Here is a 25,742-nt window from a genome sequence, read left to right on the forward strand (position 1 = left end):
TAGACTGACGTCACTGAGGTATGCTCATGATGTGAAATGCGCCGCTGTGCTGCGCACGTAGCGAACGATAAATGGGACACGGCGTTGGCGAATGGACCACTTCGTACCGTGATTTCTCAGCCGACAGTCATTGTAGAACGTGTTGTCGTGTGCCACAGGACACGTGTATAGCTAAGAATGCCAGGCCGCCGTCAACGGAGGCATTTCCAGCAGACAGACGACTTTACGAGGGGTATGGTGATCGGGCTGAGAAGGGCAGGTTGGTCGCTTCGTCAAATCGCAGCCGATACCCATAGGGATGTGTCCACGGTGCAGTGCCTGTGGCGAAGATGGTTGGCGCAGGGACATGTGGCACGTGCGAGGGGTCCAGGCGCAGCCTGAGTGACGTCAGCACGCGAGGATCGGCGCATCCGCCGCCAAGCGGTGGCAGCCCCGCACGCCACGTCAACCGCCATTCTTCAGCATGTGCAAGACACCCTGGCTGTTCCAATATCGACCAGAACAATTTCCCGTTGATTGGTTGAAGGAGGCCTGCACTCCCAGCGTCCGCTCAGAAGACTACCATTGACTCCACAGCATAGACGTGCACGCCTGGCATGGTGCCGGGCTAGAGCGAGCGACTTGGATGAGGGAATGGCGGAACGTCGTGTTCTCCGATGAGTCACGCTTCTGTTCTGTCGGTGATAGTCACCACAGACGAGTGTGGCGTCGGCGTGGAGAAAGGTCAAATCCGGCAGTAACTGTGGAGCGCCCTACCGCTAGACAACGCGGCATCATGGTTTTTGGGGCGCTATTGCGTATGATTCCACGTCACCTCTAGTGCGTATTCAAGGCACGTTAAATGCCCACCGCTACGTGCAGCATGTGCTGCGGCCGGTGGCACTCCCGTACCTTCAGGGGCTGCCCAATGCTCTGTTTCAGCAGGATAATGCCCGCCCACACACTGCTCGCATCTCCCAACAGGCTCTACGAGGTGTACAGATGCTTCCGTGGCCAGCGTACTCTCCGGATCTCTCACCAATCGAACACGTGTGGGATCTCATTGGACGCCGTTTGAAAACTCTGCCCCAGCCTCGTACGGACGACCAACTGTGGCAAATGGTTGACAGCGAATGGAGAACCATCCCTCAGGACACCATCCGCACTCTTATTGACTCTGTACCTCGACGTGTTTCTGCGTGCATCGCCGCTCGCGGTGGTCCTACATCCTACTGAGTCGATGCCGTGCGCATTGTGTAACCTGCATATCGGTTTGAAATAAACATCAATTATTCGTCCGTGCCGTCTCTGTTTTTTCCCCAACTTTCATCCCTTTCGAACCACTCCTTCTTGGTGTTGCATTTGCTCTGTCAGTCAGTGTAATAATCATCTTTAAGCATCATAATCAGTTGCTTCATTCTCAGATGTTCAAAACAAGTCTATGTACATGTTTTTGGACATAAGTAATTGAGATTTACTTTTCAGTCATCATCAGCATCCATTTTCCTCGTCTAGCTACAGCCGGGTTGGGATGTTTATGGCACTTCTGTCTTCCTCTATCTGTGTTCCAATCCAGGTCTTCTAATTATAATATTGTTGACTGTTTGTTTCCCTTTTACCCTCCGTCCTCTTAACATGCTGAAACCATCTAAGTTTATCCCTCTCTATTCTGTTGAAAATCTTTTCCACTCCGATTTCCTTCTTCATGTCCTTATTTCTTACTCTGTCCTTTCTTGTCTTTCCTATTATACTCCAAAATTTCACTTCACTGGCCTGGATTTTAGTCTCCTGTCTTTGTCAGATCCAGGTCTCTGCTGCTTCTGTCAGTATTGGGCAATAGTACATGTTATACATCATCTCCTTGTGCTTCATTCATACTTACTTCTTACATACCAGGTTTCTCATACTCTGGTGGACTGCACTTTCTATTTGAATCCTTTTACTGATCTCCATGTCCATCCCTGCATCCTGCATCAGTTTGCTTCCCAATTACTTGAAGCTCTCAACAATTTCAAGTTTTTTCCCCTTTATTTTCATCATTCCTTTCCCTTCCCTCTATCATTTCATCCAGTGTCACATATTCGCCTATGCTGTAGTTATTCAAACATCTCTGCACAAATCCATCAAGCATATTCCTTATCGGTGCCAGTTTGTTGAGTGCTTTCCTCTTTGTCTTGTGGTTTGGTCATCCAAGCGAAGGGCTCTAAACCATAAATAAAATCTTCTGTAGCTCATGACCAGACAAAATATTTGAGGTGCATTTGCATCATTTGCCCACAAATCTAACATGTTTACATGGGAAGATCTCATCCCCCAGCCAGATAAAGCAACACAGTGAGGGCTTTAATTTTGTCTAGATTTGTGTCAGCCACATCTGATTCATGACTGTACTTTGCTCCAATTTTTCTCAGCCATACAGTGTATTTTGGGTTATTTCTTCAAGAACCAACACTGGAAAAAAAGAGGTTCCATACTTCAGTAATTGTCTCTGAATTCCTAGCCTCCCCTGTCACTCTTATTTATTTATTTATTTACTGTCTTGTTTTATATGGCGGGACTCAGGCTATGAAGCCTGCTATTCTGTCCGACCATACATACACCTACATGAAGAGTTAAATATACACTAAATTATCTACAGGTAGCAATTAAATGTTTTAATTAATCTAATACTTAGCTATGATCTAATCCTACTATGTTATAAGAAATCATTATTATAGGTGAATTATGATGTTCTTCCGTGGTCTGCATCTGCGCTGATTTGGTGTGTGGATTTTTCATTGTGTCGTTTTGCCCTAAATTAACGGCTTCTTTTTAGCCTCCTTCAGCAAATTGTTCACTTTCCCTATTGTGGTCCCTGTTTCCAATCTTGTTTACCTCAGAATCGTCAGAAGAACTGTTACCATCCTGAAACATATTCCCTTCATGGTCCAATTCCTCTCCAAGCCAATTAGCTATTTGATTTTCATCACTCATAATCTAAACAAAATATGCTACACATAAAATTTTAAATGTGGGTAATTAATGATAAGAATTCTAAGAATTTGACAAGCTAAACACAAAATACAAAAATCGAGAATCAAACAAATTCAGTAAAGATATACAACACGGTGAAGAAAGCAGTGGCAAACTACCTCACTCCTCATCTTGCCTAGTATGCTTCATTTTAGAGCTGCCACTGGTTTTTGTGGTTTCCCTATAACTGCGTAGCCTTTGGTGGTGCTATTTGAGGACCTAACCAGCCTTTGGGCTGATGACCTAATAGGTATAACATGGATGGCCTAGGGCGAGCACTCTGCTCACTGGCACGTAGTAGTATACATTTCAGGTTAATGAACTCACTGAAGGTAATGCAGCTGCTGACATTCCAGCAAACAGCTACCGATTATTGCAGGCTACTATCGGCAGCTTCCAGCCTTCTATAGCAAAATTATTTTGAAAGTGAGCGCTGGCTCACCTCTCGACCAACGACGGATGAGGCAGAAAATCGCATAATATGCAAGATTATAAACTTATTCGCTACAAAGTTTTGTCAGATAACATGCTCTCTTTGGCACTCCAGGGCGTGGTAATGACCACCCAAACTTTCCACACCATCGGCAGAGCCCTGCAACGGATATACAAAATATTATCCGCATCCGCACTTCCTTCATCCGCATCCGTGAATGGATATCCTCAGATATTGTCAATATTTAACTGTAGTATATTACAAGCAAGGTACTGAAATGGATAGATCTGTTAACATAATATAATAGGCCCGATACCTAGCCCCAGAACCCCTAGCATCATAGGTTTATGAGGGATTTTCTCTTTTGATAACTACCGACGTACTGACTTTTGTTCCTTCCTTCCATTAACTGCGGGCAGGAGCCAGTTAGGCTTAGGTCAGATTTACGACTTTATGGTCTCAAGACTCTTTATATATCACCATTCTCATACCACTGTTAAGGGTCACAAGCAAAAATAAGAGTATACCTGATTGAAAATCAATAAACTTCATTATTTAGAAATTATCCGCACTGCCATACAGTTTGCATCCGCCAAGACTCTAACTTCGTGGATATCTGTGCAGGGCTCTAACCATCAGCACCCACATTCATGGTTCAGTTCGTGAAATCTTAGTACAACACACACCTTGTGATTGAATCCATGGACTGCTGCACAAGTCATTGTATGTCTGCGGTCAAAGCAACTTTGACGCCAATTTGTTCCTGGTCATTGCATTGGTTACGAAAAAGTCTCTCCAAATTTCTTGTCTTCTTTGATTTCAGATCATGAACGAGTTCTTGATATTCTTCTGTAAATTGTAAAGTCATAGGGCCGATTGCAGAAACTATGACTAGTTTTAAGCCTTAGACATTGTCTACCTAAACAACGTCTAAATCGAGCACCATCTTCCATTGCATAAACAATGCTCAGTCGATGTTTAACTAGACATTACTTAAAGTTTCAATTTTGGTTTGAAAACGGAGACAGAAGTATCTTTCATGCAACTCTTTGCTTGTCGCAACCAATGAAATCCGTCGGTGCAGGCGCCGAACGCCAGTCAGCTGTTTGTCGTCTTACACATTACTCAAATATGGATGAGCTTGACTTGCCCACAGATAAGAGTATCGCTTTCGGTGGAAATTGAATCTCATAATATTATTAACACTAAAGCGACATGCCACCGTATGGGGAAGCGTAGCTTTCATTATAGCGTTGTTACAGTGAGTGTAATCTACTCATAAATATGGTAGCTTCAACAAAGGGAAGCTGAAGCAATAATAATGTGTAACCGAGTGTGTTGTGCGGGCCATATAGATGTGGCTTGCATTCTGGAGATCGTAGGTTCGAAACGCATCATCGGCAGCCGTGATGATTGTTTTCCGTAGTTTCCCTATTTTTACACCAGGCAAACACTGGGGCTGTTATTATGGCCACAGCTCTTCTTCCCCAGTCCTCTTTAAACAATAATCATCACCACTTGCCTTTTCCTACCTGATAGTGGCCCAAAACTTATACGATTATATATATAAAAACCCCATACAACCTACTTTTAGTTTTCACTATTCTGTGTGTTTACTTTTCAGTAAATATCAGTGAATCCCTCCTGGTTGATGTATGTGACAGCCCTCTGACGATCAGGACATGTAATTCTGATATGTTTGCAGTTGAAGTGACCTATAATTCCATGGAAATTACCCCCATGTATATAATAAAATATATCGGTTGCCAAGAATTGAAGACATGCCCGGAAAAACGGGCTAACCCTCAAAATTAAAATATTTGAGTTATGTGCTGCCATCTGCTGTCCGATACGAGAGCTACCTTTTGTGATATCGGGTTATCCTCCAGGGACCATATTGGGTTAAATACAAGAGACAAAAGTTCTTGGGTTTTCAGCCTCATTCACAAATCTCAAATTTTCTCCATTTTATTAAAGTGTGGGTTAGCCTGTTTTTCCGAGCATGTCTTCAATTGTATTGAAGTTGACAGTTACCGGACTGTCACTTAGTCAGTGTCAAGAAAAAGTTTCTCGAAAAGCAAAACCTTATTTTAAGATCTATCTCCCCGTATATGTCAAACAAATTTCTGCGATTCAGCAGTGGGCGACCCACAGAGATGTCATCGGACTAACCTTTCTTCCTGGAATCATCTCAACATGATAATACAAATTACATATTTCATGGTACATAACCTCTGATTGTGATTCACTCCTCTCATTTGAGGTTAAACAGTGCTCTCGGCAGTGTTTAAACATGACCAGTTGAACATCGGTTTTAGACTGTTAGCCCAACTTGGCAGATTCGATCCTGGCTCAGTCCGGTGGTATTTGAAAGTGCTCAAATATGTTAGTCTCATGTCGGTAGATTTTCTGGCATGTAAAAGAACTCCTGCGGGACAAAAATTTTGGCACCTTGGCGTCTCCACAAACCAAAAAAGTAGTTAGTTGGATGTAAAAACTATATTATTATTTGTTGTTTTTATCCTGATCTACTATTTCTTCTTCCTCTTCCTCCCACACTCCTGAATCTTCTTGTGTTATATGTCATAGAGTAAGTTAATAGGGTATTGGCAAGTTAACTTCTTATCAGAACTAGCATCTACATGCCTCTGTCTACTAAGTGTGATACAATTATTTGTTCTCTTTGTAAATAACGTGTGTACTTCCCTTGTTTTGTATGTTACTGCTGTATATCTAACGTACTTCAAACAAGAAGCAATTAAGTCTTCATTATATATTGATTTTTTAAAGTAATGCATACGAAAATATTGTTCATGACATGAAAGAAAGTAAATCTATGTAGCCAATGAGGAATTCATAACAATTTTGGTCTATGTATGGAAAATTCTAAAGACTCAATTGCCATTGTAATATTTAAATATAACATATCCTTAACATAACTGTTTTGGATTAATATATCATCTTAAACTGGAAGAACTCCAATTTTTGTAAATACCAGATTATAAAATAATGTAATTCTTTTGTAAGCTTCGTCAATTTAGGCAGTCTCCAATTATGGAGAAAGCAGAATAAACAATTCATTCAAAATAACATACTGTAGGCTAATTTACTGTTTATGTCTTCTTTGTGTGTTTTGTAACTGGCTATTTCATGCCTAAGATTGTTTGTAGGGAGTACTTGGCATTGAATGTATATGTGGCCCTATGCTACTACAAGCTGGACTATTATGATGTATCCCAAGAAGTGTTGGCTGTGTATCTCCAGCAGTACCCAGATTCAGCTATTGCTATTAATCTAAAGGCTTGTAATCACTTCCGCTTATATAATGGCAAAGCTGCTGAGACCGAGATAAAGTCTTTAATGGTAAGTGGGTTCCAAATGTCTTTTTCTCACATTATGTCCATTTTTAGGGCATTTCTGTTTATGATCTGTTTAAGGTATATCTTTGTACAGGCTTAATGAATTCGGGACATTAATTCTACTCTTCTCACTTAATTATTTTTAATTAGACTTTGTGATTTGAAAAATACGAAGAGTGAAAATAAGTGAAATAGTGACAGATTTACTGGTGCTCTTAAAAGGACACTTGCAGTACTTACTTGAAAGTAGAATTTAAATACCGTCTACTTTTAAAAGATCTGAAATGGACCATATTGAAGTGAAGCAAATTTTTTGCATGTTCTTAATTAATAATAATAGCGAGAGGGGCATATCCAGTATCTTTTAACTTTTATATGACTTCATTTATAACTTCATCTAGCCCTCATGTAGCCTGTAAGAACTGTTTGGATATATGACCTACATATATTTCAATTTATTGATATTGTTCTTGTAATTAAAATTTATCCTTCAATAGAAAACTTTATTGTTAAAATCTTGTATTATGTTTTTGTTTTGCATGCAACTGTTTCATGCAGATTGGTTCTTGGCACATAACTGTAAATATTACTAGCAGTTTCCCGCTGGCTCTGCCCGCAATGTACAAAGTATGGTGTTGTTCGTTATTGTCCTCACGGATGTATTTGCGAAGTTTCGAGTTAATGAAAATAGAATGTAATATTATGTCAGCAAAACACTTGAAAATACATCACACAAAGAAATTGAATGTTCCTTGGAACAACACTACGCACCGAACTGTTAAAAAGTCCTTCAAAGAGACAAATGTACTCATAACTTTTCTCAGAATCTAGCAATTTAAGTAGTTATTACCTTAAAAGAAAGCGCTTGATCCACTGAGTGTTTTAGATCAAAACGAACTGCGTACCTCAATTAGAACGAAAGATATGATTGCTTCAATGAGAACAAATGTTGAGGAAATGAGACGTCAAATTGAATGTGCACTCATAAGTTTCCTCATAATCAACCTGTTGACAAATCTGTGCATGAATACCTTTCAGTTAAAAAAAGAATGAAGGTAATCGACCGGATAGAATGGGCGGACTGACTGACTTTAGTTTACATAAATGTTTTAATATGTAGATTATGAAAACTAGGTTAATCTTTATAAATAATATTTACATTGACATCATATCACAGAATTTTATTCGATACTTGAAATGGTAAATACTAATTTTACAATAGACATAAGAGACCATCCTCACATACCAGGGGGTTTCCACCCCTTTTTTCTGAATTATAGCAGACGTCCATTCGTTCTTGTGATAGCTTTATGATTGAAGTATTTGTAGATCTCTCTAAATTATATGCTTTTACTTTTGGTGATGTATACTACTACTACCACCATATGATTTTGCTTCCTCTAAGCTGCCTTTGTTTTTAAACTGTTTGGGAAAAAGTGCTATTTTTTTAAGTTAAAACATTCAAAAATACTGCTAGAAATTGTCTGAGATTGAACTAACATGTTGCATTTAATTTAGAACATTTTTGTTTTGCCATGTACTCAGTTGGAGACTCTTGTTGTCATTCATCAGCTCGATAGCTGCAGTCGCTTAAGTGCGGCCAGTATCCAGTAATCGGGAGGTAGTAGGTTCGATCCCCACTGTCGGCGGCCCTGAAGATGGTTTTCCATGGTTTCCCATTTTCATACCTGGCAAATGCTGGGGCTGTACTTTAATTAAGGCCACGGCTGCTTCCTCCCACTTCCTAGGCCTTTCCTATCCCATTGTCGCCAAAAGACCTATCTGGCCGGTGCGACGTAAAACAAATAGCAAAAAAAAAAAAAAAAATAGAACAGAGACTCCTAATGAGGTTAGATTCCTTTGTGATCTCTCTTAAGTTTCCATTATGATTTTTTTTTTTTTTTTCCACATCGTTACAGCCAATTGTGGACTATGGTTGCACAAGCTACTTGCCTCTTTTCTTTTAGCAGGTTCTTTCTGGGGATCATTCCTCAACCTTGCAACTTTCTTCCCAAAGATGGTCCTCTCCATTATGTCGTCTAGTCTTCTATCATTTATCTGCATGTCTTTGTCCACCTCCCTTCAGCCAGCAGCGATAAGATTTCCATTTTTCTTGGAAAGTGAACAATTTGTTCTCCAGTCTCTCCGGTTTCATTCTCTTCAGATGACCATAGAAAGTTAACCCCTTCATAATGATGATCTTTTTGACTCTCACATACAGTTCCTTGTTTGACCTCAGGTGGAAGACAAGACCCTCAGACACTTTCTTAGAACCCAAAATCTTTCAGAGGAATTTCCTTTGTTTCAGTCGACATATCTTCCATTTTTGCTAGTGTTTCTGCAGCGTAAAGGCATTCTGATCTGACTACTATGGAATATTGTCTCAATTTATCTTGGTAGGAGATGGATTTGGATATGTAAATGTATGTAAATAAGTATCATTGCCCTCAATGCTATATGGAGGGATGAAAGGATACTTGAAGATTGACCGAGCTCGATAGCTGCAGTCGCTTAAGTGCGGCCAGTATCCAGTATTCGGGAGATAGTAGGTTCGAACCCCACTGTCGGCAGCCCTGAAAATGGTTTTCCGTGGTTTCCCATTTTCACACCAGGCAAATGCTGGGCGGCCGCTTCCTTCCTATTCCTAGCCCTTTCCTATCCCATCATCGCCATAAGACCTATCTGTGTCGGTGCGACGTAAAGCAACTAGCAAAAAAAAAACCTTGAAGATTGGCAGCAAGGAAGCATTGTACCACTGTTCAAAAAAGGAAATAGGAAGAAATATGAAAATTATAGAAGTATAACTCTATTATCACATGGGCTAAAAATAATAGAGAAAGTCATAGTCAAAAGACTGAGGGATATAATAGAAAAACAGTTAGAGGAAGAACAATATGTCTTTAATAATAATGTTATTTGCTTTACGTCCCACTAACTACTTTTACGGTTTTCGGAGACGCCGAGGTGCTGGAATTTTGTCCCGCAGGAGTTCTTTTTACGTGCCAGTAAATCTGCCGACACGGGGCTGACGTATTTGAGTACCTTCAAATACCACCGGACTGAGCCAGGATCGAACCAATATGTCTTTAGACCGAATATATAAAAAATAAACTTGATATTTACAGTGCGAACGATAATGGAAAAACATCTGTAATGGAACAAGGAAATCATCTTCGTATTTTTGGATTTGGAAAAAGCTTATGATACAGTTAAGAGAAAACATGTATGGGAATGCCTACTGAAAAGGAATGTACCAAAATCATTAATTCACAAGATAAAAATGTTGTATCATGAGAGTAAAAGCAGTGTACAAAGTGGGGAGTGGTGACTCTGAAACATTTTATACAAAAAAAGGTCTCAAGCAAGGAAGTGCACTGTCACTATTATTGTTTATTATATTGATGGATGAAATCATAAAACGTGTAAAACAGAATATCAGTAGTGATGAATTGAATGCTTTGGTATTTGCAGATGATGTGGTGATTCGGGGAAAGGGAGAAAAGGAAGTACAAAGGAGACTGGACGTTTGGAATGAAAATCTGAAGGAGTTTGGAATGGTAATTAATAAAAAGAAAACTGTAATCATGCACTGGGGAAAAGAGAAAAAGAGAAGCCAAGTGAACATAGACGGAGAACGTTTACAGAATTTAGAAAAGTTTACATATCTGGGTAGCATTATTAATGGAAGTAATGAAATCAACCCTGAAATTAATAACAGACTAAGTAAAGGTACAACATTTTATCATCAAGTCAGAGAGCTTTTATGGGATGACAAGGTACCCAAGAGAACGAAATTAACATTATATAAAACAGTATTTCTTACCAATTGTAACACACAGACTAGAAACGCTGGTAACTAATAGGAAACAAGATAGTAAGATCCAAGCAGTAGAGATGAAATGTTTAAGAACATCGGTTAAAAATACAAGAAGAGGTAGACTTCAAAATAATAAAATCAGAGAAGAGCTAAATATAGAACCGTTAGTACAGAACGTACAGAAAGCAAGACTGAGATAGTTCAGACATGTAAAAAAGAATGGGTAAGGAACGAGTAGCAAGAAGGAAATTGGAAAGAGAAGTGAAGGGAAAGAGACCAGTTTGAAGCCCGAGAAGAAGGTAGATGGATCAGATTTGGAAAGACATAAGAGAAGAGGGAAGTAATGGAGTAGGAAAAGTGGAAGGACAGAAAGGAGTGGAGGAGGCTTGTTAACCACACCTAGGTGACTGGAGTGGGGCATTGATGATGATGATGATGATCAAATATCATTGCTCATTTTAAATGCCAGTTCCATCTTTCGTACTCTCTCATCCAATGCTTCATTTTTTATTGTAATTTGGAGTAATGATCTCGCTAAGGTATTTAAATTTCATGGTTCTCCGGAAATCCCTTAGGCCATCTCACTGCTGTGAGTGGAGTCTGTCTTTTCAGAATCATATACTTGGTCTTTTCAAAGGAAATCTGTAAGGCTGTTTTGGCAGCTATTTCTTAGAATGTCCAGCTCTTTTACTGCTGTCCGAAGATCGTCTGCTAGGAGCACATCATCATCGGCGAGAACCAAACAGTCGAAAGTGATGTCTGCATTTTTGCATCCTACTCTCACTCCATTCTGAAGATTATTTTCTGTCAACTTTTTCCTCCACTCTCTAATTACCTTCTCTAAAACACAATTGAACAGCAGTGGGAAAAGACCATCCCCCTGCCTCAGACCTTTTCTTATCTCAAACAGTTCCAACAGCTCGCCCAGGAACTTTACTTGGGAGTGTGTGTCAGTGAGAATCTGTTGTATCAGTTCCAGCGACTTACCATCAATTCTGAATTCCGTGAGTATGTTTAGAAGTGTCTTGTGATCCACTGAATCATACGCTTTCTTGAAATCCACACAAGTCATAATTAGTCGTTTTTGTCTCATTGCCCTAATTCTGATCAGCAATTTAAGGATGTAAACTTGTTCTGCGTAAGACTGCCCCCCCCCCCCCACTTTTTAAAAATTCCTGCTTGGTATTCTCCCAGCTGCTTTTCTAGGTAGACCGCCACTCTATGCTGAAGCGTTTTCAACAATAGGTTGTACACAATGGGGGGAAGAGAGATGCCTCTGCATTTATTGACATTCTTTTTATAACCTTTCTTGTACAAGGGTGAATGAGTGCACATTTTCAATCCTTTGCAATCTCTTCGGTCGCCCATATGTGGGGATAGTCTTTCCAGCTGTTCAGCTAAGTTGTCACCCAGATACTTTAAGAGTTCTGCCATGATGAAGTCTTTCCCAGGAGCTTTGTTGTTTTTCAACTCTTCGATTATAGTTCTGATTTTTCACTGTCAGGAGGATGTGAATTTTGAAGTTTGTCTGTAGGTGCTTCAAAAGATAGCCCTTCTTCAGGTTTATCACAGTTTAAAAGCTTTTGGAAGTGCTGAGCCAAATGCATACAGTTTTTCTTGTTTGTCATGATGAGTATGCCTTTTTCATTCTTGAAGCATATGTTCTTTGGAGTGAATCCCTTAGTCTTTTCTTGAAAAGCTGATGAAAATCCCTCGTGTTGTTCTTCTTAGAATGTTGCTATATGTGATCCAATTTGTCTTCCTTGTATTTCCTTTCATGTTCTTTAGGATTTTGGCTATAAACTTTTTCTGCTTTCTAAATACCTCAAATTCTTTATGGCTAGAACACCATTTGTTCCATGCTTTTGATCTTTCCTGCAGTGCCTCGCCACTTTCGTTGTTCCCACAAGGTATGCTTTTTCTTCTTTGCCAGGGATATGGTCTGTTTGGTACAGCAGGCAGATTTTCTTAGCCACTTCATCCCACTCGTATGAGTCCGGGGATTCAAGCTCTTCCCTGTAGTACTCTACAATCTCCTCAAGTCTAAATCATTTCAGTTTGAGAGATGTTTCCTTAGTTGGTTTTGGAATATTGTATTGTATTTATTCTTGAACATAACAGGCGTTCAGCCCCAAATACATGTTCACAATAAAAAGATGATAATAATAATAATAATAATAATAATAATAGTAATAATAATAATAATAATAACTTACAAAAACAGGAAAAAGGAACAAAGAAAAAAAACAACACGGCTCTCAGGGCATGCCATGAGGTCCATCAGATACTCCGGAAACGTGACACTCCCTGGATAAAATTTTTTTAAAAAAAATAAACGACTTTGTCCGGCCATGTCATCATCCCTGGTGAGAAAAAGACCGCACTCCCATGATGACACGACCGGCCCTATTCGTGGGGCCCGTAAGACGCCCCCAACCATCCCTTCCAGATGACAGTGCAGCTTTCTCACCATTCCATTAGCGGCCGACCTTGTGAGACTGTAACCGCTCTCCTAATGTACCCCGCCTCTCTCCTCTTAGTTCCACACATATATATCATTCATCGATCATTGCCCCAGAGGAGTGCTTCGGCAGCCGGCACAATGCCTACTGTCGCTGCTAGATGGGGCTTTATTCATTCCATTCCTGACCCTGTCGAATGACTGGAAACAGGCTGTATATTTTCGATGTACTTATTCTGCTCATAAACCGATCTTTTTAATCTTTCCTGGGTTCGTTTTCAACAGCCAACTTTTCCTTCGGAGAACGTTCTTATATTACAGTAGATTCTCCTGGCATATGAATAAAAATTTAAACACATTTGAAATAAACGATACGAATGAGATTGACCGTCCAATTGTTCACCTCTATAATAAGGTCAATAATGCACGGAAGTATGTCATTCGTATCGCCAGAAATCCCGCACACTTGCCTACGCGCGACATTGGTGCTGGTCACATTCTCAACAATAACAATGGCAGCAGATGTAATTTACCGCCAAGTAGCGGTCTTGCATCTTGCTGTGGGGTCCAGAACATCTATAATAATAATAATAATAATAATAATAATAATAATAATGTTCTGGACCGTCGTCAAATGTGCGGACCGCGGTGGAAACGGGTCCTGGACGGGTAATGACTAAGAATGCAGTCTGGCTGCGGGTTCAGTACCGCCAAGGCACCCAAGACGACACCACGCCGGATCTCCTCAAGGATTTGTTCCATATTAAAAATGCTTATAAGAAAAGATGGCAAAGATTTAGGGACCCAACTGACAGGGTGGAATACCTGGACCTAGCCTGGGAAGTACGAAATCGATTGCTGGAAATAAAGATTGAAAAATGGGAGGAAACTTGCCATAATCTATTAGAAAACGAGTCAAATCTCGAATTTTGGCGGATTCTCGCAGAAAACGATTCAGATCGCGAATTTCGGCTGATTATATATCTAAAACAACAGTCAATTATAAATTTCAGTATAATACCGTAGCGAAGCACGGGTATCTTGCTAGTATATATATATATATATCTTTTATTTGTAATGGGTAGACCCGGTTCCTACCCCTCCTCTTCCGGGGACGTCCTGCTCTCTCTTACCAACTACTCCTTGCCATCACTTCCTGTACATAAATCATGAGAAAACTGCATCTATCCACATCTAAAAGAATAATAATAATAATAATAATAATAATAATAATAATAATAATAACAACAACAACAACAACAACAACAACAACAACAACAACAACAACAACAACAACAACAACAACAACAACAACAACAACAACAACAACAACAACAACAACAACAACAACAACAACAACAACAACAACAACAACAACAACAACAACAACAACAACAACAACAACAACAACAACAACAACAACAACAACAACAACAACAACAACAACAACAACAACAACAACAACAACAACAACAACAACAACAACAACAACAACAACAACAATAATCTACTAATAATACTAAACTGAAGCTCTATATAGTAACTGGCTACCTGAATGAAATACTCCTTAACTACCCTAACATACTAAATATATCCGATACAAGATCATTTTAGCTGTAGAAGTCACCAACTCCTCTTTTCAGTACACTCATCACGTTTCCTTATGCACTCAGCAACTTGGGTCACATTCATTGTTTCCTGACCTACTCCCGATCAATACCAAAACAACGATAGTCAGCAATTACATTCCATCCTGCCATATCACAAACAAAAAATCCACTACCTTTGCAAAATAACACATCATTTACCCAACTCCACCCACTCAACTATGTACCCAACACCAGTACTCCCCTCACCATTAATTTTATAATACAATCTCCATCCAGTGCATATCATCAAATTATTAAACAAGCTTCCCATAGACATACATCACTATTCCAAACACATACCCCCGTGTCCACCCTCTTACTCTCCCTCTTTCATTTTGCTCTCAAAGGCCTTGTTTACCGCACATAGATACCTGTTCAACGCTCCCCCGTTTTCCCACTGCTTGATAATCCATCTCAAAATAGACTGCTCATCCCCTCTTCCCAATAGTTTCCAATGCTCGGCACTCAGTAATCTAATTCTTATCTTACTTGTTTCTGCGCAGTCACCTAATAAGAGAAAATCGTCTTTCACTGCCCCACATAGTATACACACTGTTTTGTCCCTCCCTTGTAACCAACCCTTATTCTTATGCAATCCCATAATCCACCACACCAACCCACACCTATTTAACCTGTCAACGTATCTAATATTTATCCCCGTTACTTCCTCTATTTTAATAAAAACATTCAGCGAATTTCTCAGTCTACTTTCCCCCAATAATTTTTACCTATGAATGTCTCTAATCCTCCTCGCAAGCACCTTCATCCCTCTGGCTTCTGTCTTCGTCCAAACCTCCCCCCACACATGCCCTAATCCTATCATCTCCAAATATCTTTTAATTTTGACTAGCCAGGGTTTTGGAATAAAATTGATCTTTATTCTAGTAAGTTAGTGACCAGAATCCATGTTTGCTCTTCTTTGAACCTTAACATTCATAATTTCCATGGGGCTGGAAGTTGCCATGTGGACAATTTGAAATTCTCTTCCTTAAACCATTTTTAAAACATTAACTTTAGGTTGAAGGAATCACAGACTTTGATCAATCTCTCTCCATTCTTATTTGTCCTCCTGTGTCCCAGATATCTCCCAACTATTTTCCTGTATTTATTTTCCTTTCCTATTTGTGCATTGAAGTTTCCTAGAAAGAGTTTCATTTGATAATCAGGTACTTGCATCATCTATCTTTCCTGCAGAGAGCAAAATTCCTCTCTACTTTATCAGGATTTTTCGTGTTGTCCTTGTTGATTGATTCATAGGCATTGAAGATCACATAAGATTTGTTTCCACTTTTTAGCCTTAGAATTGAAAGCCTCATTGACGGTGACCTGAATTTTATAATGGCATCCCTACTGGTTTGTGAATAAAGAAGGCTGTTCCCTTGGTGGTCTGTGTCTTCCTCTCATTGAATTGCATTCCCTAATGCATGGTAGCCCTTTCAATATCCTATAGTCGCCCATGGTGGATATTTCATCTGATGGTAACCTAGTTTCTTGCACTGCCCTGATCTTAATTTGGTATTCTTCCAGTACTTTAACCAGTTTCATTTGTTTGCCAATTCTAAGGAGTATGTTCACTTTAAAGGTACCAAAGAGAGACTTATTTCTCGTTCTCAGTTTTGGGGTGATGAATCCTCTGACTGATCCAAACATGATGGGTTAGGGCCCTCAGAATCCTGTGCCCTAGACCAAGATGATGTTAGACCAACACCTTGGTCCCGGATATTATCGGCTGGGGTGTAGTCATTTCCGAATGTTTTGCCTCTATTGTGGTAATTGTGTGCAGTAGCTCTTGGGAGTTAGAGCATGCCCTGTCTAATCAAGAATAATACCAAGTTGGTAAGATCTGGAGTTGGTTTTCTGCCCTCCAAGCCATTGGGAATACTCCTCTTCCACCTTAGAGGCTGTTGACTGGATTCTTTTTTACCTCAGTTGATCTGCGGGTGCTTATTTGGCCAGCCCTTATTCTCACCTGTCCTGCATATCTACAGGACGTCCTCCCATTGGGACGCGCCATGTCGGAGTTGAGATCCCTCATCTCAGTGTTTTCTGCAGAGCTGTGCCCAACCCGTATTCAGTTCAGAGCCAGACCCATGCATAAACTAACCAGGCACAAATTATTATATACGGTATATACCGGTATATTTCTTTTATGCATCAACTCTTAGTTCAGTCCTGAGAGTTAAGTGAAGTTATCTTGTTCTGTCTGGTTCACTATGTTGTAGAGTTATAACTAACCACTTGTTCTAGTTTATTCTGTATATCCAGATTATGATGATGATGATTATTTAGAAGGAATTTCATGTGACTACTTTCTGGAAATTTTATCTTGTAATTTGTTGTACATCGTAATGTTTTAGGACCAGAGTTCGTCATCATTTAGTTTTGGTCATGACTTAATACGGCACAATTTGGTTGTATTTCGTGGAGGAGAAGGTGCTTTGCAAGTTCTTCCACCATTGGTGGATGTGATAACTGAAGCGAGGTTGAATCTTGTAATCTATTACCTCAGACAGGTGAGGAACAACAAAGGATCAATATGCTTGTATCAATTAGGAAGTAAAGCAACTTTTATTATATTAATATAAGTTTATAGATATTCTGCAATTAACATTATTCAGAATTAATCACTGTTTTTAGTCATGGATCATTTGTGAAGTTCTGTATTGGTCTGGTTTTATTGGTATTGCAGGATGATGTGCGAGAAGCTTATGAACTGATAAAAGATATGGAACCTGCTGTACCTCAAGAGTACATACTGAAAGGAGTTGTGAATGCTGCTCTGGGCCAGGAGAATGGCTCTGTAAGTACAGTATATCCATCTTACTTAGACATCAGCATCCTATGTATTGCTCACCTGGTGGCCATGATCTTTAAGGCATCAATTCTATATGCTCTAACAATGTCATTAGCCCAGTTCAAGTCCCATTGCTGGAAAAATTTTCACCATCAGAATGTTGGGTGGCAAGGTAGGAGAGGTGGTGGTATAAATTTCTAATCTCTAGATTGCGTGCCAAATGCCTGGACTCAATTCCAAACTTCTCCTCAGTGTTCATATGGAGCGAGGTCATATGATGCTGTTGATGGTGATTCGTTTGTTGGATGGGGACGTTAAGATTTGAGCCGACCCCTTGGTGTTATTCAAAAGGAGTAGGCTATTTGCCGACACAGGTTTTCACCCTGTTACCAATCTCATAATCATCATCATCATCATCAATCATCATCTCACACCCAGACTCACAGGTCACCCATTGATATCAAATAGAAAGACCTCACCAAATTAGCCACACATGGCCTTGGATGCTCCTGACACTAAAAGCCATTGGCTAAATAAAATACTGTTTCCACCAGGCATTGAATTCCTTACATTAAATAACAATTCATACTGTGGGTTGACTGAGAAACTGTTTCTGTTAGGTTCCAAGAGCAGATGAACATAATGAAAGTAAATGACAAGTAAAATTTTTGTGATTCTTTTTCATCAGTCTAACCTTCAGAAGATTTCACGACTGCATGTTCGGACTTGGTGTAAATGTAGAATTCGTTGCTTGGAGTCCTAATATTGATAGAAAAATATGTTGAACTGTTGCAACACTATAAAACTGCTTGTAACAAAGTTTTCCAAAGCATGTTTTGCTCATATGACTCGGGTGCTACAATAGTACCATAACTGTGTATGGAATATCAAGCCATAATAACCTGTGAATAGTTTCAACCATATATATAGGTGTCCAAAATTAAAGCAACACAAATAAACGCACACATAAAATGTATTACCCTGTATTTTGTTGCATGTAATGAGCATATTTATTTACATAGTTTATGCCCACATTGGAGCACTTAAATCAAACCCAAATACATTTACGTTAACAAAGAATTAACTGAAGATTTAGCTTGCATCATCATCTTCCTTTCCCAAAACCTCTTCATTCTGGCTGACCTGGCTGCCCCTTCTTCATCAGATATGACATATTGTTTGTGTTGTACAGTTTTTAATGACAATCTTATTTGTTTGTTCTTGAGAATCCTTTTTTCTCCTCTATTTTCAATTTGCTTCATTGTAATATTCAGCTCTTCTAAATCATTCTGAACTTCTTTAAACCAATTATTTTTTGTTTTACTTTTCCAAAAGGGGCTGCCTGGCCGAGGCGGTAAAGGCGTGCTCGGTTCGCCCGGAAGGACGTGGGTTCGAATCCCCGTCAGGAAGTCGTAAAATTTAAGGAACGAGATTTCCACTTTCAGAGGTGCATATGGCCCTGAGGTTCACTCAGCCTACACCAAAAATGAGTACCAGGTTAATTCCTGGGGGCAAAGGCGGCCGGGCATAGAGCTAACCACTCTACCCCATCACGTGCCGAGGTTAACAATGGTGGAACCCTTTACCTTCCACTCCTCCAAGGGCCTTCATGGCCTGTATGGAGGTGACTTTGCTTTTTGCTTGCATTACTTTTCCAAAAGTAATTAAATAGTTGTTTTATTATCCTATTATCATTTAATCTAGAAAGATGACAGTAAAAGGCAATTCTTCTTTTTCTCATCGTATCTATTATAGATTCACTTTCCCTATAAACCACTGCATTAGGCAATAATCTCCATTGTCCATCCACCTGATGTTTTTTATTACTGATTGTTCTGAGTATCCTTCTGTCAACCTTTTGCAGTGTATCAGTTGTTGCTTTGGTGTTCAATTTAAATAGTGTTTCACAAGCATAAGTCGCTTAAGGTTTAATGATGGAACAGTAATGTTGAAGTTTAGCATTTATTGAAAGAGATTTTTTTCTTGTACGTTGGCCATGTAATTCGTTATGCTTCTTTTAACTTAAATGTTCTGCTTTCTATTGATGATTTTTCATTGGTGTTCCAAGTCATAATTTCACCAAGATATTTAAACTTATTTACAATTTTAATTTGTTTGGTATTGGCTAAGGTAATGGTTGGTGCTGTAACAGGGAAGGTTGGCATTATTTCTGTTTTTTCATATGAAATTTGCAATCCAACTTTTATTGCTATGTTATCAAGTTCTTCTATTTGCAATTTAGCTTCTTCCATATCATTAGCAAGTAGTGCAAGATCATCAGCAAATGCTAAACAATTGAGTCTTATTTTTCTACCAATCTTGATGTTAGGTTGACACATCTTATTCCATTCCCACATGATTTTTTCCAACACACAATTAAACAATAATGGTGAGAGTCCATCTCCCTGCCGAAGTCCAGTATTAATGTCAAATGGCTTTGAGAGTTCTAATGAGCATATATTATATAAATTATAAACAAAGTAAACACGCCAACATCATTTTTCAATCAAAGAACGTGTAACCTCGTTGTTACAAACACAAGTGAACGCAATGATTCATGACAGTAATAAAAATAATAATTAAGGCAGACTTAAAATGTTAGACGCAATTAAAGATATTAAAACACGCGCATGTTTTCACAAGAAAACAACAAACAGAAACGGTCAGTTTGAGCAACATGACGGCTAAGGAAGGAATAGTGGAAAGTGGTGGGACCATATCCAGTTGGTGAAAGGTATTGGCAGTGCTGCAGAAGCGAAATCAATGGTGATTTAATTTGAATATACTGTTTACTTAATAATTTAAATGGAATTAACACACAAATGTGATCAAACAAAATTACACTTTAAAAGGGGAAATAATTTTAACAATTATTAAGAAAAATTACCTAGAAGGTTGTCCGGCCCCATGGCTAAATGGTTAGCATGCTGGCCTTTGGCCACAGGGGTCCCGGGTTCAATTCCCGGCAGGGTCGGGAATTTTAACCTTAATTGGTTAATTTCGCTGGCACGGGGGCTGGGTGTATGTGTCGTCTTCATCATCATTTCATTCTCATCACGATGCGCAGGTCGCCTATGGGTGTCAAATCAAAAGACCTACACCTGGCTAGCTGAACTTGTCCTCGGACACTCCCGGCACTAAAAGCCATACGCCATTTCATTTTACCTACAAGGTTCAAATTCAGTGATGCTACTTTACATAACTTGAGGGAGGAACCTCTCACAGAATGTTCAAGTTTCATGGCGCAATATTTAAGTTACATAATACTGTCAGAAAGAATAAAATGTAAGTAACATTATACAGTCAGAAGGAATATACATGGAAGAAAGGAAAACACAACATTTAAAATTATTATCTTAGTGCAGAGCACATTTAGGAGGCAGCCTTCTCAAAAACACTTCTGAGGAAAGGTGCACATCCTAAATGTGAACACTCTAAGATGACGCAGATTTACGAGACTGGCCCAAAGGGGAAAATTACGATTTACAATTCTATCGAAAGGAGTTGAACACACAATTTACGAAAACAAAAGAAAAGGGAACTGTCTCTTAACAAGTATGATGTGACTTACCGGAAAGGCTAAGTCATTTTCAGAAAAGTTTGGCAACTGAAGGAAAAACGGGTAAGCTCCGGCAAAAGAAATTAAACGGAACACTACATTTGAAGATTACTACCAGAAAGATGAAAAAGCTAAGTGCTGATCTGTTGGAGGGGCCAAGAAGACCCGTCACCTGGAGAAGGCAATCTCTCCTTCAGCGGAAATTACAAGACGGCTTGAAATAGCTTGGCTCTCGCCAAGAGCTCCTCTGGCCGGAAATGGAGAAATCGTGAAACAACCAATGAGCGTCCCTCATTTTCCTTTGTTCGCCAATCACAAATAGTTTTATTATAGCCAATGAAGGCAATTTCCAAACTGATGCAAAATGATGCAACCGGAAACTCCTTGAAGCGCCCTTCCCGTGTGCCACAGTATGTCCCACAAATATTTAATATTAACTTTAAATGTTTTTAAGACTAATTTTTCACAACAACCAAACAATATTGAAGCAGTGTCATAACCAAACAGTTCCAAATATCCCCAGACAGAAAATATAAAAAAACAAACCAATAAACAAACACATGATCATACCAAATTAATACATGAACATATAAAATTCCCCATAGTGTTCCAAATAATCACTACAGAATGGAAAGGAAAACAAAATTTTGTGTTTTCCAAATTTAGTCCCAGTCATCCAATACCAGCAAAACTGGTTATGTCTGCTGAGCTTGGCATGTGACCACTACTAGCAGCAGTGCAAGCCTGACAATGATGTGGTTTGCTGCGAATAAAGTCGTCAGTCTTATTTTGAGGTATTAACTTCCATCCTTTGTACAGAACAGGCCGTAACTCCAGGATTGTAAGGGGTGGATGTTTACATGAAACAACGTCTCCGTGGAGACTTTGAAGTACATTTTGGATAAGGAAAGAATATTGGGAGGAATTATGCAAATAAGGTTCTCAGAGAGAACTGTACTGTAGGGCTAAACAATTATACAGACAAGAAATATTGAGGAGGAATATGCAATTGTCCTAGAAATCTCACCATAGAATCACTGTGATTGTGCACAGCACTTGTTTTAATAATTTAGTTAAACTATTGTTTACCCATGACATTAAACTCTTTCCTGCAGTCTGGACCTTGCGGTCGGGGATTACCTTTCCTCACTCTTGGCCTTTGTCACCGCGCTAGTAGGTATGGTGATCCTTCCTACTTGCCTTGTCTCCTTACTTGCATGCAAGGTGAATCTGCTGCAGAAGAAGTGTTTATAATATCTTAAATTCTTCCTAAAGCAATATTACTGATCAAAAATATATATATTGTAGTACATATTAATCATTTTGGAATCTATTCCTTACTATATAATTAATTGTCAGAACATAGGAAGTTTTCACAGTATGCGCTCATGTAAAAAAAAAAAAAAAAAAAAAAAAAAAAGCATGATTTTCCAGCATTTGTATAGGAAATTTAATTCTAAATCCTGCTAACAGTTTACCTATTATTTTGATTTTCATCCATTAAATAAACACACACAAGCTTTTTTATCTGGAAATAAATGAAAAATATATATACATTTTTCCTTAGGAAATTTGCTTGTAAGTATACTTGGTGGACTCCTTTCTTTAACCCAGTGGCTTACTAGTTTTTTAGGAAATAAATATGCCAAATAATCTATCTTTTTTTAGATTGATGCTTGGTAGACGTACCGTAAAGAATTTTTCGTTGTTTTCTTTGACACGGCAAAATCCCAAAAAATTATGTCTATTAATCTACTTTTTGTCATGAAAAATTCAATTAATACCTATCCTACAATGTGGTGTCGTGACCTACCTGTCCTGAGAGACGTTCTTGTAGGTTGGTCACCAGGCAGTTGGATGTTGAAGTATTACCTGTCTTAAATCAGATCAAAAATTGGATGTATGGCTTTTCAGGCGTTTGCTCTATTAACCAGCATTTCGTCTTAGGTCTGACACTAGACTCGTCAGAGTGGGATGTGTCAGACCCTACCCACTGATGCTGGGGTGTATGCAGGTGAACTTATCAGAAGCTTCTTATGTAGCACAGTCTGATAACTGCATACGGGAGATAAAACTCCACAATGGAATTAATGCCCGCCTAGCAATTCCAAATGGTAATACTAAATTCCCATGAAGGGAATTAGATATTTTTCCATTGTGGAGTTTTATCTCCCGTATGCAGTTATCAGACTGTGCTACATAAGAAGCTTCTGATAAGTTCACCTGCATACACCCCAGCATCAGTGGGTAGGGTCTGACACATCCCACTCTGACGAGTCTAGTGTCAGACCTAAGACGAAATGCTGGTTAATAGAGCAAACGCCTGAAAAGCCATACATCCAATTTTTGATCTGATTTTTGATATGCTCTATTGGTGGAAAAATATCTAATTCCCTTCATGGGAATTTAGTATTACCATTACCTGTCTTGCCGAGCGGAAAGTAGGGAGGTAATTGTAGGTGCGACTCTGTCCCGCAACTCACGAAATTGAAGAATTGATAATCTCCACTGTCTTTTATTTCCTAAGACGACTAAGTCTACTATATACAAGTATTTACAAGTTGAATATGTCTTTCTGAAAAAAGAGAGAGCTTGCTCCACGCGCCTACTCTACGACTACGCGTATATCTGAATTTTGCCCTGCGGCACGTATAACTTCCTGACACGAATAACTGCTCGAAAGAGCTTCATTCTGAAAGTACAAATTACTGGTTGGGAGAGAGCCCCACGCCATCTTGGCTTAGGGTTATATCTGCTCTCCCGAAGCAAAGGTCGATCCCTTCCCACTATCCTAGGGGTTGGGTCTTATGGGCGTTACTTAGCTATTCACCTTGTTGGTGGCGCCCTCGACTAATTATTCTCAAATAATTATCCCAGTACATGCTGCCCTCTGAGCACTACTGTCTCTGTCTCACTTTGCACTCATCTTTCCTTGGTTTTCTCAAGTGCAATCGTAATGGCCTTGTTCCCTTTGTAGCCGGCCGCTCGGCTTGCATACCAACTCTGTTTGTCGATACACAAGTAAACATCCGTTCTTGTCAACATATTTTCGTAAGCGCATTTCCCAAGCTCTCCGCCTAACTAAGGCTCTCTGCTACATGTAACTTCTTGAAACATTCCTTCTTCTTTTCCAACTATTAAATCTGACTATAATTATTATACAATTACTCTGATGCTACAAGGTGTCTGATATCAATGATTGTTATTCTAATACTAGTTTGTTTCCCTGGACAACTTGAGATTGAGTCTCGGCTGCGAATCCCGGCTGCCGTCCATCTGGCAGTCCGCCGGTTCGAGCCCCTGGGAGGTCGGTACACGACAGTGGCATGCTTAATATTGATAAAAACTTGTTGCAATAACCTTAAAGTCAACAAAATAGAAAAAAGTTACCACTTGGTACCCTGCTAAATGCACTTAGTTCATTCAATTTTACATTTAGAATATCAAATTTCCTCCAAACTTCCTTTACATTTCATTTGCCATATGTCATTATATACACGTACATCAGCAATAGGTATACTTGCACGTTCCGTTCCATTTACAGCGGCATCTCCATTGTTACTGCTGCTACTTTCACTCTGGTACAAACTCACATCTGATCATCGTCGTAGTACTACTACAACTACCCAACAGGCAGTTTTCGATCTGCTTCAGATCCCTCAGGAAATTGCACGAATACCCAACATGCTCATGTGAAACCTTTGCTGCCCATCAGTATGCAGGCTAGTGAGTCCATAGAATGATACGCAGACTAATGGGCATGCTCAGAAGCAGTATGAAACATAACAATTATTTATAGAGTAGGCTGGCTTCTGTAAGTATAGGTCCCACTACTGAACATTTCAGTAAACTTCTGTCGCCTTTGGTGCAGTTTGAGCCACTTACACCCAAAGATTAATGACAGAAGACTTTGTAAGTTCCACTCGTTGAAGTATCTTGGGCATGAATAATTATATATTAGTGGCATTTTTCATAGTAAACCAGTGAGTGAGTAGGACTAATTAATTAGGTAATGTGTTCGCTTTCAAACATCTCAGACATACAGTTTCTTCTGACTTGCTTCACATTTTTTGGACTTACCAAAGATACCAGCTATACATTTGCCAAATTTGAGTTCAATTGGTCAAGAAGTTTTTATGTGAAAGAAAGACAAACAAACCAACATTCAACTGTCTGTATTTTTTGGGCTTGTAGGCCGTGGTCCAATTTAAGACCTGGACCATGGCCCACAAGCCCGAAAAATACAGACATTGGTTGTAATGCTGGCCGTGAAAGCCTCAATTGCTGTATAGACAAACAATTACATTTATACACTGTATTAGTAAGGATTACAGGGGCGAGCCTCTGTGGCTCAGGTGGCAGCGCGCAACCACTCACCGCTGGATACCGTGGTTCAAATCCCGGTCACTCCATGTGAGATTTGTGCTGGTCAAAGCGGAGGCTGGACAGGTTTTTCTCCGGGTACTCCGGTTTTCCCTGTCATCTTTCATTCCAGCAACACTCTCCATTAACATTTCATTTCATCTGTCAGTCATTAATCATTGCCCCAGAGGAGTGTGGCAGGCTTCGGCAGGCGGCACATTTCGTATCCTCGCCGCTCGATGGGGGCTTCATTCATTCCATTCCTGACCCGGTTGAATGACTTGGAAACAGGCTGTGGATTTTCATTTTCATTAGTA

The 25,742-nt window shown here is 39.5% G+C and overlaps 1 protein-coding gene across 2 annotated transcripts in view; it reads left to right on the forward strand.

Moving 5' to 3' along the window:
- The window catches only part of Ttc26 (tetratricopeptide repeat domain 26), a 100,797-nt gene that overhangs the window by 44,208 nt on the left and 30,847 nt on the right, over window positions 1–25,742 (forward strand). For both annotated transcript variants that reach the window (XM_067149091.2, XM_067149092.2), the window contains 3 exons: window positions 6,595–6,787; window positions 17,068–17,223; window positions 17,400–17,510. In XM_067149091.2, coding sequence (XP_067005192.2) covers window positions 6,595–6,787; window positions 17,068–17,223; window positions 17,400–17,510 — 460 coding nt within the window. The remainder of the gene's footprint in view (window positions 1–6,594; window positions 6,788–17,067; window positions 17,224–17,399; window positions 17,511–25,742) is intronic.

This window comes from Anabrus simplex, chromosome 6 (assembly GCF_040414725.1).
Source record: "Anabrus simplex isolate iqAnaSimp1 chromosome 6, ASM4041472v1, whole genome shotgun sequence".
Lineage (NCBI taxonomy): Eukaryota > Metazoa > Arthropoda > Insecta > Orthoptera > Tettigoniidae > Anabrus > Anabrus simplex.